At 51.5% G+C, this 13,339-nt stretch overlaps 1 protein-coding gene and 1 long non-coding RNA gene across 2 annotated transcripts in view; both read right to left on the minus strand.

The window, feature by feature from the left end:
• The window catches only part of LOC126984736 (uncharacterized), a 34,029-nt gene that overhangs the window by 16,554 nt on the left and 4,136 nt on the right, over nt 1–13,339 (minus strand). The window lies entirely within an intron of this gene.
• On the minus strand, nt 996–2,590 carry LOC126984731 (protein snail homolog Sna-like). The gene has a single exon (XM_050838754.1). It carries the CDS (start codon nt 2,304–2,306, stop codon nt 1,218–1,220), a length of 1,089 nt encoding a protein of 362 aa, XP_050694711.1. The 5' UTR covers nt 2,307–2,590; the 3' UTR covers nt 996–1,217.

Consider the following 13,339-nt stretch of genomic DNA (forward strand, 5'->3'; position numbering starts at 1 on the left):
GATAATTAACGTGACTCACAGGTGTACGTTACGCGGCCCCAGAGACAGAGTGACCCACTTAGGCAGATGCAAATGAGCGAGAGATTATGATGAGGGAACGCGAACAGCTGTATGGAGGAGAAACAACATGGGCGACGACGATTGTGTGTGTGTGTGTGTGTGTGTGTGTGTGTGTGTGTGTGTGTGTGTGTGTGTGTGTGTGTGTGTTAGTAATGTTGGAAGTGACGATGATGATGAAGCAGAACCATGAGCAAAACTGATAATGATAGAACGAAAAATAAAATTGTAGCTTCTGTAATACGTTTTTTTTTTCATTTCGAGAAAAAAAATATTTGACTTCCATGATTCAGGTGAGTTCTATCAGTTGTACACCTGTAAAGAATACACGAAATTTCTTACCCCTTTTTTTTATTTTTTATTGTTTTCTTCCTTTTCATGAGTACCTTTCATACTTTGTCTATCCACCTATCACGTATACATGTATGAATGTATATGAATGTCCACCCGTCTTTTTGTCTGAATCTGTTTTGTCTACTTCTTTTCTGAGACACACACACACACACACACACACACACACACACACACACACACACAGACATATGTAATACAGAAAGAACTGCAAAGAGATAGATCCATTGCGTCCAACGGGAGAGGAGAGCAAGGTGGGGAGGGGAGGGAGAGGAGGGACTGTGTCAGACGTCTCACACTTGTAGTCTCTCTCTCTCTTTCTCTCTTTCTCTCTCTCTCTCTCTCTCTCTCTCTCTCTCTCCTTCAGAATCTTGCTAAACCTGTTTCTCATCTGTTAATCCTAAAACTTTACCATCAGTGGGGACCCGCGTCGGCTGCTCGTCTGGTTGGCGCGTGCTCTCCCCCGAGGCAGTTTTCTCCCAAACCTTTTTATTATCTGATCAGTTTTACTTATTACAATCCTTATATTTTCTGTTCTTTTCTTTCAACCTCTCTCAGACAGTATTTTGGGACATGGAAAGAGTAAATACATTCAAATATGGTTTTATTGTTGTATATAAAAGTAATAATACATAATATCTTTGGCTTTGGGATCCCACGAGGGGACAGGTATGGCTTAGGAGCTAGACTAGTGACCAAGGTAGGAACACAACAGTGGCTGGCGGGTCGCTGACTAGCTGGAGACTAGGCCAGCCCTGGGAGGCCCCGGGGCCGACTCCACGAGAATCTGGGGGAGGCGGCAACCGCTGCTACTGGTCGGCCTCGGCGGGGCTGTCTGGGGACTGCTCCTGCTGGGCGGGCCGGGCGGGGCAGGCGGCCTCCGTGTGCTTGTTGAGCAGCGACATCCGGGAGAAGGTCTTGTGGCAGGTGCCGCACGCGTACTTCTTGACGTCGGCGTGGGTCTGGAGGTGGGCCCGCAGGTTGCTGCGGTCGGCGAAGCAGCGGTCACACTGCGAGCACTGGAAGGGCTTCTCCCCTGTGTGGGTCCTGATGTGTCCCTGCAGCAGCCAGGGCCGCGAGAAGGCCTTGCCGCACAGCTGGCACTTGCAGGGCAGCGTGTGGGTGCGGATGTGCATCTTGAGGGCGCCCAGACTAGTGTACACCTTGTCGCAGTGCTTGCACGCGAAGGACTTGGCTCCCAGCGCGGCGCAGTGGAACTGTTTGTGCTTGCTGAGGCCGGAGTAGGTAGAGTATGACTTGCCGCAGTCTGTGCACGAGTAGCGCGCCTCGCGCCTCTGCCTGGTGGGTCCGGCGTCGTCTTCGGACTCTGAGGTGGCGGAGGAGCAGGTGGACACGGGGGAGATGAGGGCAGAGGAGTCTGGGTAGAAGTGGAACTGTGGCACTGGACTGGCTGGCACCTGGTCCGGTGTGACGGGGGAGGCCTGGGGCGAAGGTGGCAGGTACGAGGAGTTCCACTGTGGTAGTGCAGGCCGCGGCTGTGGCCTCCGGGGCTCCCCACTGTCTGAGGTGGAGCGGAAGAGCTGCAGGTAGTACTCCGCGAGGGTGGGCAGACTCTCCGCCACGCGGGCGGCGGGTGGTGAGGGCGGCGTGGCGCGGGGCACTGTGTGGGGCACTGTAGGCACTCCGGCGGTGGGCAGGGCGGGAAGGGAGTACCACGGGGCGGAGGGCACGTCACCTTCAGGCTGGAGCAGCTTGGGAGTGGTGTCGTCAGCCTCGGCCTTGGGTGACGGAGGCTCCAGACGCGGCCGCTTCACACTTAGGTCCTCGGGCTGCTCCTGCTCGGGGGGCGTCGACGCCGGCTCGTTGTACAGCGCCAGGGGCCGTTTCTTGAGGGGGCAGTGCGCATAGTTGCGCTTCACCATGAATGAGCTCGGCATGGTTTCTCTCACAAGTCTCACAGAATCGGGCGCGTAGTGATCTGCTCAGTGGGTCAAACAGTTCTGGAGGACGCGACGCGTGCGGCGCCTTATATAGTCTTGGGGCGGCAGGTGCAGAGGGAGCGTGCCGTCCGCCAATCAGGTGGGAAAGGCGGAGCCTCCGCGCTCGTGCCTGGCCACGACTGCCTCCCTCGGGCCTTGTTTGTGTGCCCTCAGTGTGCTGTCTGTTGTTGTTTACTTGAAAATTGTTGTTCATCAACTAGCGAAACCATTTTCCTTCCCATCATTGTCAAGACAAATGGAGTTCATTGTAGCAAACGGATTAAAATACTTCAGAATTTTCTTTTTCTTGCAGCGTCTGGGCGTTCTCGGAGCTCAGCTGAGCCCGCCCCCGTCCCCCAGAGCCCAATGGCGGCCCTTCCCGCCGCGCGGGCCGACCAATGGCTGAGGGAAAATAACAGCTGTCGCGCGTCTGTGATGGCGGTTGACAGGTGTCACATGGGCACGACCCTACCATGCCCACGTGGCCACGCGCTGTAAATATTTTTCGACATTGTTTATCGTCGCCAAAATTACAATAAACAACGAATCCATCAATTACGCCGGTGCCACAAGCATCCTCGGGATCACGCGGGAGACCCCAACGCAAGGGATGCAGCGGCGTGTGGCGCGCGAGGGGAGCCGGAGGGTGTTGCGAGGCGCCACGCGAGCCCGAGATGACGTGTGGAGGAGGTTGGGAAAGAGGGAGGGTGGGAGGGAGGGAGGGAGGGGGAGGGCATGAAGAAAAGGCTCAGGTCGCAGAGGGAGAAGGAAAGGTGGGGTAAGAAAGAGGGAGGGAGGGAGGGGCACAAGAAGACGGGGAAGGAGATGAATGCCACGGGTATGGCCCCAAGAAAGTCTAACGGCGGGGAGGCAAATGTCCAGATGTCCCTCCTGCCCTCCCCCTCCCCCTCCCCCCTTCTCCTTTCTCCCTGACTAGCGGTGACCAGAAGGAGAAACATTTGAGAAAGGTCGGAGGTGCGGAGGTGAAATGACTGAAAATATATTACAATCGAGAGCTCGGCAAAGTTGAGAGAGAGAGAGAGAGAGAGAGAGAGAGAGAGAGAGAGAGAGAGAGAGAGAGAGAGAGAGAGAGAGAGAGAGAGAGAGAGAGAGAGAGAGTAAAATAAAGACAAGTAAATATGTAAGGAAAATTAGATGCTACTTTGGTATGCGATCTACGTGTCATGAAACCACTTTGGTATGCGATCTACACTTTATATTGTGATCCCAACCCAGGAAATGGGGAATGGTGGAATATCAATCATTTTCTTGACATAGTCACCAAACGATTTTTTATTATCATGGTTTACATACCACCAACAACTCTACACAGAAGCAGCAATATTCTTCTTCTAACTCAACGGCCCACTCTCTCCAACGTTCGCATCATGTCTCAACAAAAACGCTCACCCACACTTCCAAGCCGAGGCCTCAAATGAACACTATGACGATCACCAGTATAGGCAAATATAATAATTCGGACTCTTGTCATTTAACTCGAAGGAAAAACTAATAATGCATTGAACTAACTTATTTGCTACTGATGCTCATACCGTTACTTATACACGAAGCTTCATTTGGCATGTGGTTCTCTCTCCCGTCTGACAAGGAAAAAATTAAAACTATGTGCACGTATATTATTTTACCGTTAGTGACTTTTGCACAAATCTTATTCATTTTGGAGCAGCGAATGGCGGGCTTTTTTTTCATTATTGTTCCATTTTTTTGCCCTTGAGCGGCTTTCTCTGCTGTAAAAAAAAAATCGAAAGAGGAGGATGATCAAGAGATATGGATAAGGAAGAGAGAAATAAAATCAGACGAGATCGAAAAGATAGCACTTTTTTTTCTAGACAATTTAGACATTATTTACCAATCGACACTTATCTTCGTCACTCTTTCCCGTCACCGTCATGCACACTCAACAACAATCGCAAAAAATTACCCAGGAACACCACGCGCCTTGTATCTATGACATTTTTTCACTGAGTTCGTTAATTTAATTTCCCAAAGTAATAAAGTTGGAAAATGCACGAGAGAAGCAGTCACGAGGAAACTAATGAAAAGCAGCGTGGGATGTGGAAGCAGTAGACATCAAATGGAAACAAATCTAACTGCGGAAATAGAAAAAAACAAAAACAAAACAGATAACTCGGTAAAAGCACGAGGAGAAAAAAAAGGAAGAACAGCCACAACAGCAACGGTAAACGGTAAATGCGGCAAAGAAAACGGTTGGAGCAAGACGGGAAAGACAGGAGAAAAAAACCAAAAAAAAAAACCATGTCATTGGAGTGAAAAAAACAACAACAACAACAAGCAGAAACCCTCTTATCGTGCACAAAAATAATAAACAAAAGAGGAGAAACCAGAAGAGAAGAACACCACGAAACCAGAAGGGAAGAACATCACAAAACGACTTACCGTAGAGAGGGGCGATAAAGTGCTGGAATAAAGGGAAGAGAGATAGAGGAGTACAAGAGTGAGTTTATGTGTAAGGGGATGGGGAGAGAGAGAGAGGAGAAAGGGAAGGAAGGAGAAAGAAGGAAGGGAAAGAGGCAGAGTAGAGGACCGGGATTTGCTGCAGCTGCCGGGTAGGAGGAAGAGGAAGAGGAGGAGGAGGAGGAGGAGGAGGAGGAGAGTCAAGTAGTGTGAAAACAAAATAAGGTGCAAGAACATAGATAGACAGATAGATAGATAGACTGATAGATATGTAGTTAGGCAGACAGAATGGATGGATGCATGGATGAATGAATAAACAGATAAGAGATTTCCAACTATCCATCCACCCATTCATCTCTCCATCTATCCCTCTCTTCATCTATCTATCTATCTATATAAAGAAAGAAGAGGAGGAGGAAGGCGATAATGACGACAACGACGAGGAGGACGAGGAGGAGGACGGAGACGAGGAGGAGGAGGACGGAGACGAGGAGGAGGAGGACGGAGACGAGTAGGAGGAGGACGAAGACGAGGAGGAGGAGCCGCTAAGCCTAACACGCGTGCTTCTGGCTAAAATGTAAACAGTTGCCTCGTGATCTTAAAAATAAACACCTTCCCCTCCCCCCCCCCCCCTAAGAAAAAAGGAGAGGGAAAATGCATCGAGTGAAGAGTAAAGAAAAAAATAATAAAACTTCCCGAAACAACAACAAAGCACAATAATAACCGGAAGGCGATACACTGTAGGAAAAGGCTTAGAAGTTATTGTTAAACCTTACTCAAAATTTTAAAGAGCACAGAGGATCAGGAAGAGGAGACAGAGGAGATGGTGGTGGAAGAGGAGGAGGAGGAGGAGGAGGAGGAGGAGGAAGAGGAGGAGGTGGAGGAGGAGGAGGAGGGAGAGCACGGAAAGAAAATGGGAACTTCATCTGGAAATATATTAGAGAAAAGGAAGATCAAAATTAATTCCCTTCCTTCATCCCTATATACCTGAACTCCTCTTATCTTCGCCCCTTCACCCCTTCAGCCCTTCAGCCACCTCCTTCCTTCAGCCCTTCATTACTTTCTTCCCTTCATTCCTTCATCCCCTCAGCCCTTCACTCCCGCCGTCCCTTCACCCCTTCAGCCTTTCATTCATCTCCACCCTTCAGCCCTTCATTCTGCTCTTCCCTTCATCCCTTCCTTTCTTCATCACCTATCCCCGAACCCCTCTTCTCTTCCTCCCTTCAGCCCTTCATTCTGCTCTTCCCTTCATCCCTTCCTTTCTTCATCCAACTCCTTCCTTCACCTATCCCCGAACCCCTCTTCCCTTCCTCCCTTCTCCCCTTCATTCCTCTCATTCCCCTCCCCTTCAAGTACCCATAACACCCTCGCCTCCCCTTCCCTTGTCACCACGAACACGCTCACGGTGCCAGTTGTCTCGTGACCTCTGACCTCCCCTCCCTGACCTCACGACTGACACAACTGAGCTCCATCACCACCACCTCTTAAGTTCTCCTCCTCCTTCAGCTCCTCTCTTTCCCTCCTCTCAAAGCCTGTGTAAGCCTCCTCCGGGTAGGCCTAAGTATGAGGGAGAGTGATAAGCGTGGTGGATGACGCTGAAGACGGTAGTGATTTGTGGGGTCGAGTTTGATTCCTATCGGCGATGATAATAATTTACGGGGAGGAAGAAAACGAGAGTGAGGATGACCGCCCTAACGATGCAACAGGAGGGAGAGGCGAGGAGGGACACGGGGAGGGGGGAGTGATATGAGGTGAGGGGAGGGGAGGGGAGGGGAGGAGGGTCGCTAGGCATGGGGCCAGTAACGTGTGGGGTCTTGAATGAGCTTGCTCGCTTTCTATAAATGAAAGTGGATGGTTCTTTCTCTCTCTCTCTCTCTCTCTCTCTCTCTCTCTCTCTCCTTCAGGTCCTCTGCGGCAAGTGGAGGGCCAAAAAGTTGTGCCCAGCTCGTCCCGCGGGGTGGTTGCAGGGTTGCAAGGCGGGACGGGGCGGGGCGGGGTGTGGCGGGGCGGAGGAGCGAGCGGGTGAAAACGTTACCCCGTGGTGGGAAGGAGCCATTGTGCGGTGGCTCCCGTGCCGCCTCCCCGACCGTTACCACTTGTTCCCTCCGATTTAAATACTAATTTCATCCCCCACCTGGCCATGAGAACTGCGTGGCGGCGGCCCCTTTTTGCTCGGCACCCTCGGCCCTGCACCTTCAGTACCTGCTGGCAGCCGTCTCCGGCTCCTCAGGTTCCTGACAGCTCTTCCGCTCTTTCCTACCCGTCGCCTCTTCCTCTTCTCGCCTTACGTTCCACTCGGCCTTCTGGACGAGCACCACAGACCTCTGCAGTTTCGGCTCATGATAGCATCACCATTTATCACCCTGGGCGAGCTGCGGCAACCGGTAGGTCTCCAGCGCCAGGTTTCCTTCAGCTGCGAAGGCTTATAAGGCTGGTGCCCCGAGCGGCCCCTTATTGAGTGTGGCATGAGCCAAAGACCCCGATAAGGCGCACACCGGCACAGCGGGGGCCACTCCTCCAGGCGAGGGCCGTGGCCTTGCCTCTGCTGCTGTCTCGCCTCGTGCTCTTCCCGCCTTGCCGGTGCCTGAGGCAGCAGAAGCTACGGGTGAGGCACAAATAAGCAGGGCTCTGCTCGTTAATTGTATCGGGCGCTGCTCAATAGGGTATGTCACCAGCGGGCGGCGCCGCACCGGGGACACATCCGCCGCAGCCCCGCGGACCCCACCTTGCCCTCAGTGGCGGGTGGCCGTAAGGGCCGAGGTCGCCTGGCTCTCGCCTGCCAGATGTCCCGGGCATTGAGACCCTCGTGCCCAGATTGGGGACGGATGAAAAAAAGTGTTTCTGTTCACTTGCTCACAAATCCACAAAAAAAGGGAAAAAATCGTCATAAACTTGACGTCTTCGGTGAATCACCGTCCTCGTGCGGCTCGCGGAACGCTCAAGATGGCACAAGTTGTGGCTACTGGCTACACCGTGCCCGGCGGCGGGTGGCGCCGCGCAGCGCTACGACAACTAACAATGAGAAAAATGCTCACTGGGCGCGGCCCCGAGACCTGGGGGTTCATTCCACTACCGTGTGTGGCTGGACATCCGAGGAGCATTTTTTCCCAAGGTAGCCGGTGGCCCGGAGGGTGGCCACAGCCTCCCAGCCTCGACGAGCAGCCCGCTACGTTACAGTAGCAGGCGGAGCGGGAGGAGGAGTAAGGTGGTGGCGCGGCTGTCAGGCCTCACCGCTCTGCCGCCAAACTGCCTCCGGATAAAGGGATGCCGAGGGTAGCTATGAGGCGCCTGGCCGGGTCACCATCAGCACTGCCAACCTTCCTCGTAACAGGACAAACCATACAGCCTCACTGAGCCCGACACACACACACACACACACACACACACACACACACAGCATCTACACCAAGGCCTCCAATCAAGTCTGAACGCCTCCCCCCTGTCCCTTCCCTCCCGCGTCCTTCCCTCCTCCCAATCCTTCGTGGCGGGTGGGCGCCTCTTCCTGCCCGTCCCTTCGGCCCGTGCCCGCCGTCACGAGGGGAAGAGGTACGTCCTGCCCCTCCGCCCGCCTCCCGGCACCTCCTGTTTGCACCTCCAGGCCTTCTCTTCCTCCCCTCCCGCCAAGACTTCTCAGGAGGGCCGGGTCGCCAGGTCCACTCAGACGGACAAGGTGTAAAAAAGTCAGCCATGCTTACTCATGCATTCATTCATACCTAAGATTTTTTTCTTACCGATTTACTTTCATCCTTTTATTATCGTTTTAAAATACACGATACGAACCAAACCCTTATATGGATAAAAAGCAAGCGAGGACTAAGTTATTGCCGACACATATCTTCACCACAACCCTCAACACACTTACCACCATCGCCATCATCCTTCACTACCACCAGCATTCACAAATTTCTACCATCTGACTTATCCATAATGTCACGCCTTTTCAGTTTCCTTCAACGACCACTACTTACGAGCCGCAGTAACCCCAGACGGTGACCCGAAACCCGATAACCATCAACATAAAGGCGCTAAAATCAACCTAAAAACTAGTATAACGAAAATCACAACCACTCACGTAATATGGAAGGATTATAACCACCATCGTATCGCATCTACAATAATCGTATACCACCGCCGCGAATATCATGATCAAAATAGCATATAAAATAGTAGACTAATATAACAAGCTTTTTTGTTTATTAATTTTCTCGTCCTTGAGCTGTCTCCTTTACTGTATATCTAGTACATGAATGAGAATAAACACAACAATAACAACAATCAATAACACCTCTAAAATAACAAGAGAGTAAGAACAATAGGAACAACAAACAATAAAACAATAACAGCAACAAGACTCACACTAATATACCCACAATCACCCCACCACCACATTAACCACCCAATACCACCACCATACCATTGCACACACAAACACAGGCTCGCCCTCCCTTCCATTACCACTCCTTCTATCACTCGTAATTTCGTCGCCTCTCTAATGGCATGATGGAAGGAAATAATAGACGCAAACCCCAAATTATCCACCTTCTCGGTCCTTCCCGCCCCTCCACCCTTGCCTCCCTCACTTCCTCTTGCCTTCCTCCCCTATAACCTGCCGCCTTTGGATATTGTAGTTTTCCCCCTTAGGCTCGATCTTCTTCCTCGACTCTTCAATCTAATTTGTTTATATTTTCATTATTCCTATACATTTATTGACATTTCTCACTATGGTTGATATATTACTTAACGATTTCCTTGTCTTCACACTAATGTAGCTTTTACTTCAATCAGCTTTCTTCTTTTGAACCGACACTCAACACGGAAAACAAAAACAGAAAGGAAAAGGTATAATATGGCTAAATAAGATAAGTAAAGCCTGTCTAACTGATAAAATTAACATATAAAAATGAAAATCAAGAGAAATTTAGTTCAAGAGCAATACAAACACTCAATCATGATCATTATCGCTTCAGTAAAAAGAAATTAGTCTGACTTGAATGTTAACTTCCGTACCCCAATAGCTATTTCTACGTGGTTCATTGAGTTTAACCTGTACATGCCTCATTAGAGCGCACCTTTCCCTCGTTACCTTGCGACACTCACTTGTTTCTCATTAGGTATTCCATCAACAGTGTGGGTTTTCACTTTTACCTTCGTGCGCTATGACCCATGCAAATGTCTTCAGGTGATGTGTACGTACAGGTGGGGAAGGACTGGTTTGGGGACTGCAATTAGGGGAAAAGGACAGGTGTGTGTGTGTGTGTGTGTGTGTGTGTGTGTGTGTGTGTGTGTGTGTGTGTGTGTGTGTGTGTGTGTGTGTGTGTGTGTGTTTGTTTTACTCATTTTCCCATTACCGTTATGTACGCAACCACCACTATACCTCCATCACAACCACCACAGCTACCACCATCACAACCACCACAGCAACCACCATCACCACCACCATCACCACTATCAACCGCCACCTACACCCACAACAATTACCAAAGATCTTTACTACCACCAGAACCACTAATGCTCCTTCCAATGACGGTAAGGTAAGGGAGGAAGGGCAGCGAGGATGACGAGGAGGAAGCAGAGGAGAAAGAAGAGAAGAATCGGGAGCAGATCTTGTGGGCTCCGTGACCGGCAATGAAATACGATTTTTTTAGGTCTTGCTCACAAAACCGAAATCCATCCCGAACCAGAACGTGATCTATTGTGGCCACGAAGTCACCACCAGGAGAAAGGAAAAAAAATATACGTGGTGTGATTGTTGTTATCCCTATTCCTCACTCCGGGTGCTCGGGCGAGTGACTTTAATCCAATAGAGTAATCGTGAACTTCCGGGCAGGGAGCAGCCGTAACCCCCTTGTGGGAGACCTCAGACCCCCCAGCAGGAGGTCCCAGCCCTTTGTGGTGCCTTCCTGCCGGGTGGAGGATCATGGGGGTGCTGCGGCTGCCTGGAGAGGGGGGGCAGGAGGAGGCGGAAGGGAGGGAGGGATGAAGAAAGGAGAAAGGAGCTGACTACCCATCGTCTCCTCAATACAGTCGCGCGAACGAGACCTGCGGCTGCCAACACGCCCTCTCGTGCCCCCTTTACCACCACTATCACCGCTGACACCACCACCTTCACCATTACCTCCGAGACCACCTGTGAGACCACCACCAATGACTCTATTACTTCCCACACTACCTGTAACCCCACCATCATCACCTGCAATTCTATCACCTTCGCCATCGACACGAACACCATCACAACAAACATCATCACCACCATCAAAAACAACATCGCCACTACACATCATCACTATCGCCACCAAGTGCACCGGTACTGAGATATCAATGCGTTCAAGGAGATAGCTGACGCCTTTCACATCTATCGGCAACCTTGTAAGTAAAAGCGAAAACAGGTTGTGTTAAACTACTACGTAAACAAACCGGGAGTGCACCGGAGGGCGGATATGTGTGATGTATACCGCGCGCACACACACACACACACACACACACACACACACACACACAAGGAAGAGCAGCGGGAGGGGGCGGTGGGCGGCGGGTAGGAAGGAGGAAATGGCTGGCCTGCAACCCTCGCGGCGTCACTGAACGTAATTACCGCGCCCTCGAGGCCTCGGGGCGGACGGGCGTCGCGCAGAGGCCGCAGATGTTTCCTCCGCCTCGCCCCGCCCCGCCCAGAAGCTCACCAACCTACCCAACCTGCCCTTACGCAGCCCCCGGGCGTTCTTACCTTCCCTCTTCCTCCCCGGCCCTGCACTATCATCGCCTTTCCTCTTATCTATGTTCAGTGTTCACTTTGTAAGCCACACACACTTCCCAGCCTCCTCTTTATCCCCCTCCCATTCACTCTTCAACCCCACCCCAACCACCCTCAACTCCCTCCTTGTCCTGTTCATGTTCACGGTAGGCGCCACACACACTCCCCTCAGCATCATGTCTTATAAATCCTTCTCCTCACGCCTTACTTCTTCCCTCAGCACCCATACTCCTCTCCCCAACATCCTCCCCTCTCCCTCCCTTCTCTGTTCACTGTTCACTCCATAGGCGCCACACATACTTTCACAGCCTCCTCTTCCTCTTTTTTCTCCCCCTCCTACTTCCACCCCAATCACCCCCCTCCTCCCTCAACTCCTTTCATGGCCTGTTCACTGTTCATGGCGTCACACACTCTACCCTCATGCAGCCTCCCTATGTCACGTCCTCCTCCTCACTCCTCCCTTCTCCCAGCATCTTACCCACACTCCTCCACTCCCCGACATCCTCCCCTCGCCCTCTCTTCTCTGTTCACTGTTCACTCTGGGCGCCACACTTCCAGTCTCCCCCAGCCTCACTCCCCCTTCCCCCTCCTTCCCCGCCCCCAGCACCCCACCCACACGCCCCAGAGCCGCGCCACAATGCCCCGAGGCGCCCCGTGGGTTCTCCGCTACCTTCCTTACCCAAACACCGCCTCTCAGCTTCCGGAAACATATTCTCTTCTCGAGGGTAATAATTTCCCTTCATTGCGGCGACCGTTCCTTGGGGGTCGCGTGGTGGACAATGGTCGGCAGGAGGAGGAGGAGGAGGAGGAGGGAAGGTTGGGATTATCCTCCATGATAAACTACAGCGGCAGGATGTAGCGAAGGGAGAGTTAAGGAGAATCTGTGTGATGTGGAGAGGCAAAAGGTTGACTGGAAAATTATCATGGTGCAAACGCGATTAATTTTGTAGTGGGTGGGAGGGAGAGAAAGAGGAGATGATCGAAGGCGAAGCAGAATAGTGAAAGATAAAAGATAAAGAAATGCATGAGTCGAGATAGCAGAAAACTAATGAAGATCAGATGAAAAAAATGAACGTTTTATAATTGTATAGTCAATGCATGGTCAGGAAAACCGGAGACATGGAAAACCAGGAAGGGAAAAGTATGGAATGTGGAAAACTAAAGAAAACTAAAAGTAAGGAAAAACGGAGACGAAAAGAGGAGGAGGAGGAGGAAGAGGAGGAGGAGGAAGAGGAGGAGGAGGATCGTGAAGGGGAAGAGGAAGTGAAAGGAGATGAAAAATTACGCGAGGCAGAGTCTATGGAAGGAGGAGAAGGAAAGAGGAGGAGGAGGAGAATAAGGGAAGAGGATGAGGAGGAAGGAACCCTGGTGGGAGGAAGGAGGAGGAAAGGAAAAGGGAAGGAAGAGGGAAGGAGGAGGAGGAGGAGGGAGCATCTGTGGGCAGGTAAGCTCAAAGGAGGCAGAGATGGAAGGTGCCGACCATCCTGAACCTCCACAAAGGAATCGAAAGCCACAAAAACCGGGGCAGGTGTGTTGGCCGTGACGGTGGTGACGGTGTGGTGATGTGGTGGTGGTGGTGGTGATGTGCTGGTAGTGATGGTGATGTGGTCTTGATATGGTGTTTGCGTAGAGGTGGCGATGTAGAGTGATGTGGTTTTGGAGTGGTGGTGGTGGTGGTGGTGGGGATGGAAGAATGGGAAGGGTGAGTCGTTATACTTAAATGGAGGTAATAGAAACTCCAATTACTGCCAATGGTGGAGATGAGGGACGTGTATTCAATGTGCATGAACGCGTGTGAGGAGAACAA

This window comes from Eriocheir sinensis, chromosome 5 (genome assembly GCF_024679095.1).
Source record: "Eriocheir sinensis breed Jianghai 21 chromosome 5, ASM2467909v1, whole genome shotgun sequence".
Taxonomy (NCBI): Eukaryota; Metazoa; Arthropoda; class Malacostraca; order Decapoda; family Varunidae; genus Eriocheir; species Eriocheir sinensis.

What these genes read in the sequence shown, in the direction of transcription:
- LOC126984731 (XM_050838754.1), bottom strand. Translation starts at nt 2,306, where the DNA reads ATGCCGAGCTCATTCATGGTGAAGCGCAACTATGCGCACTGCCCCCTC.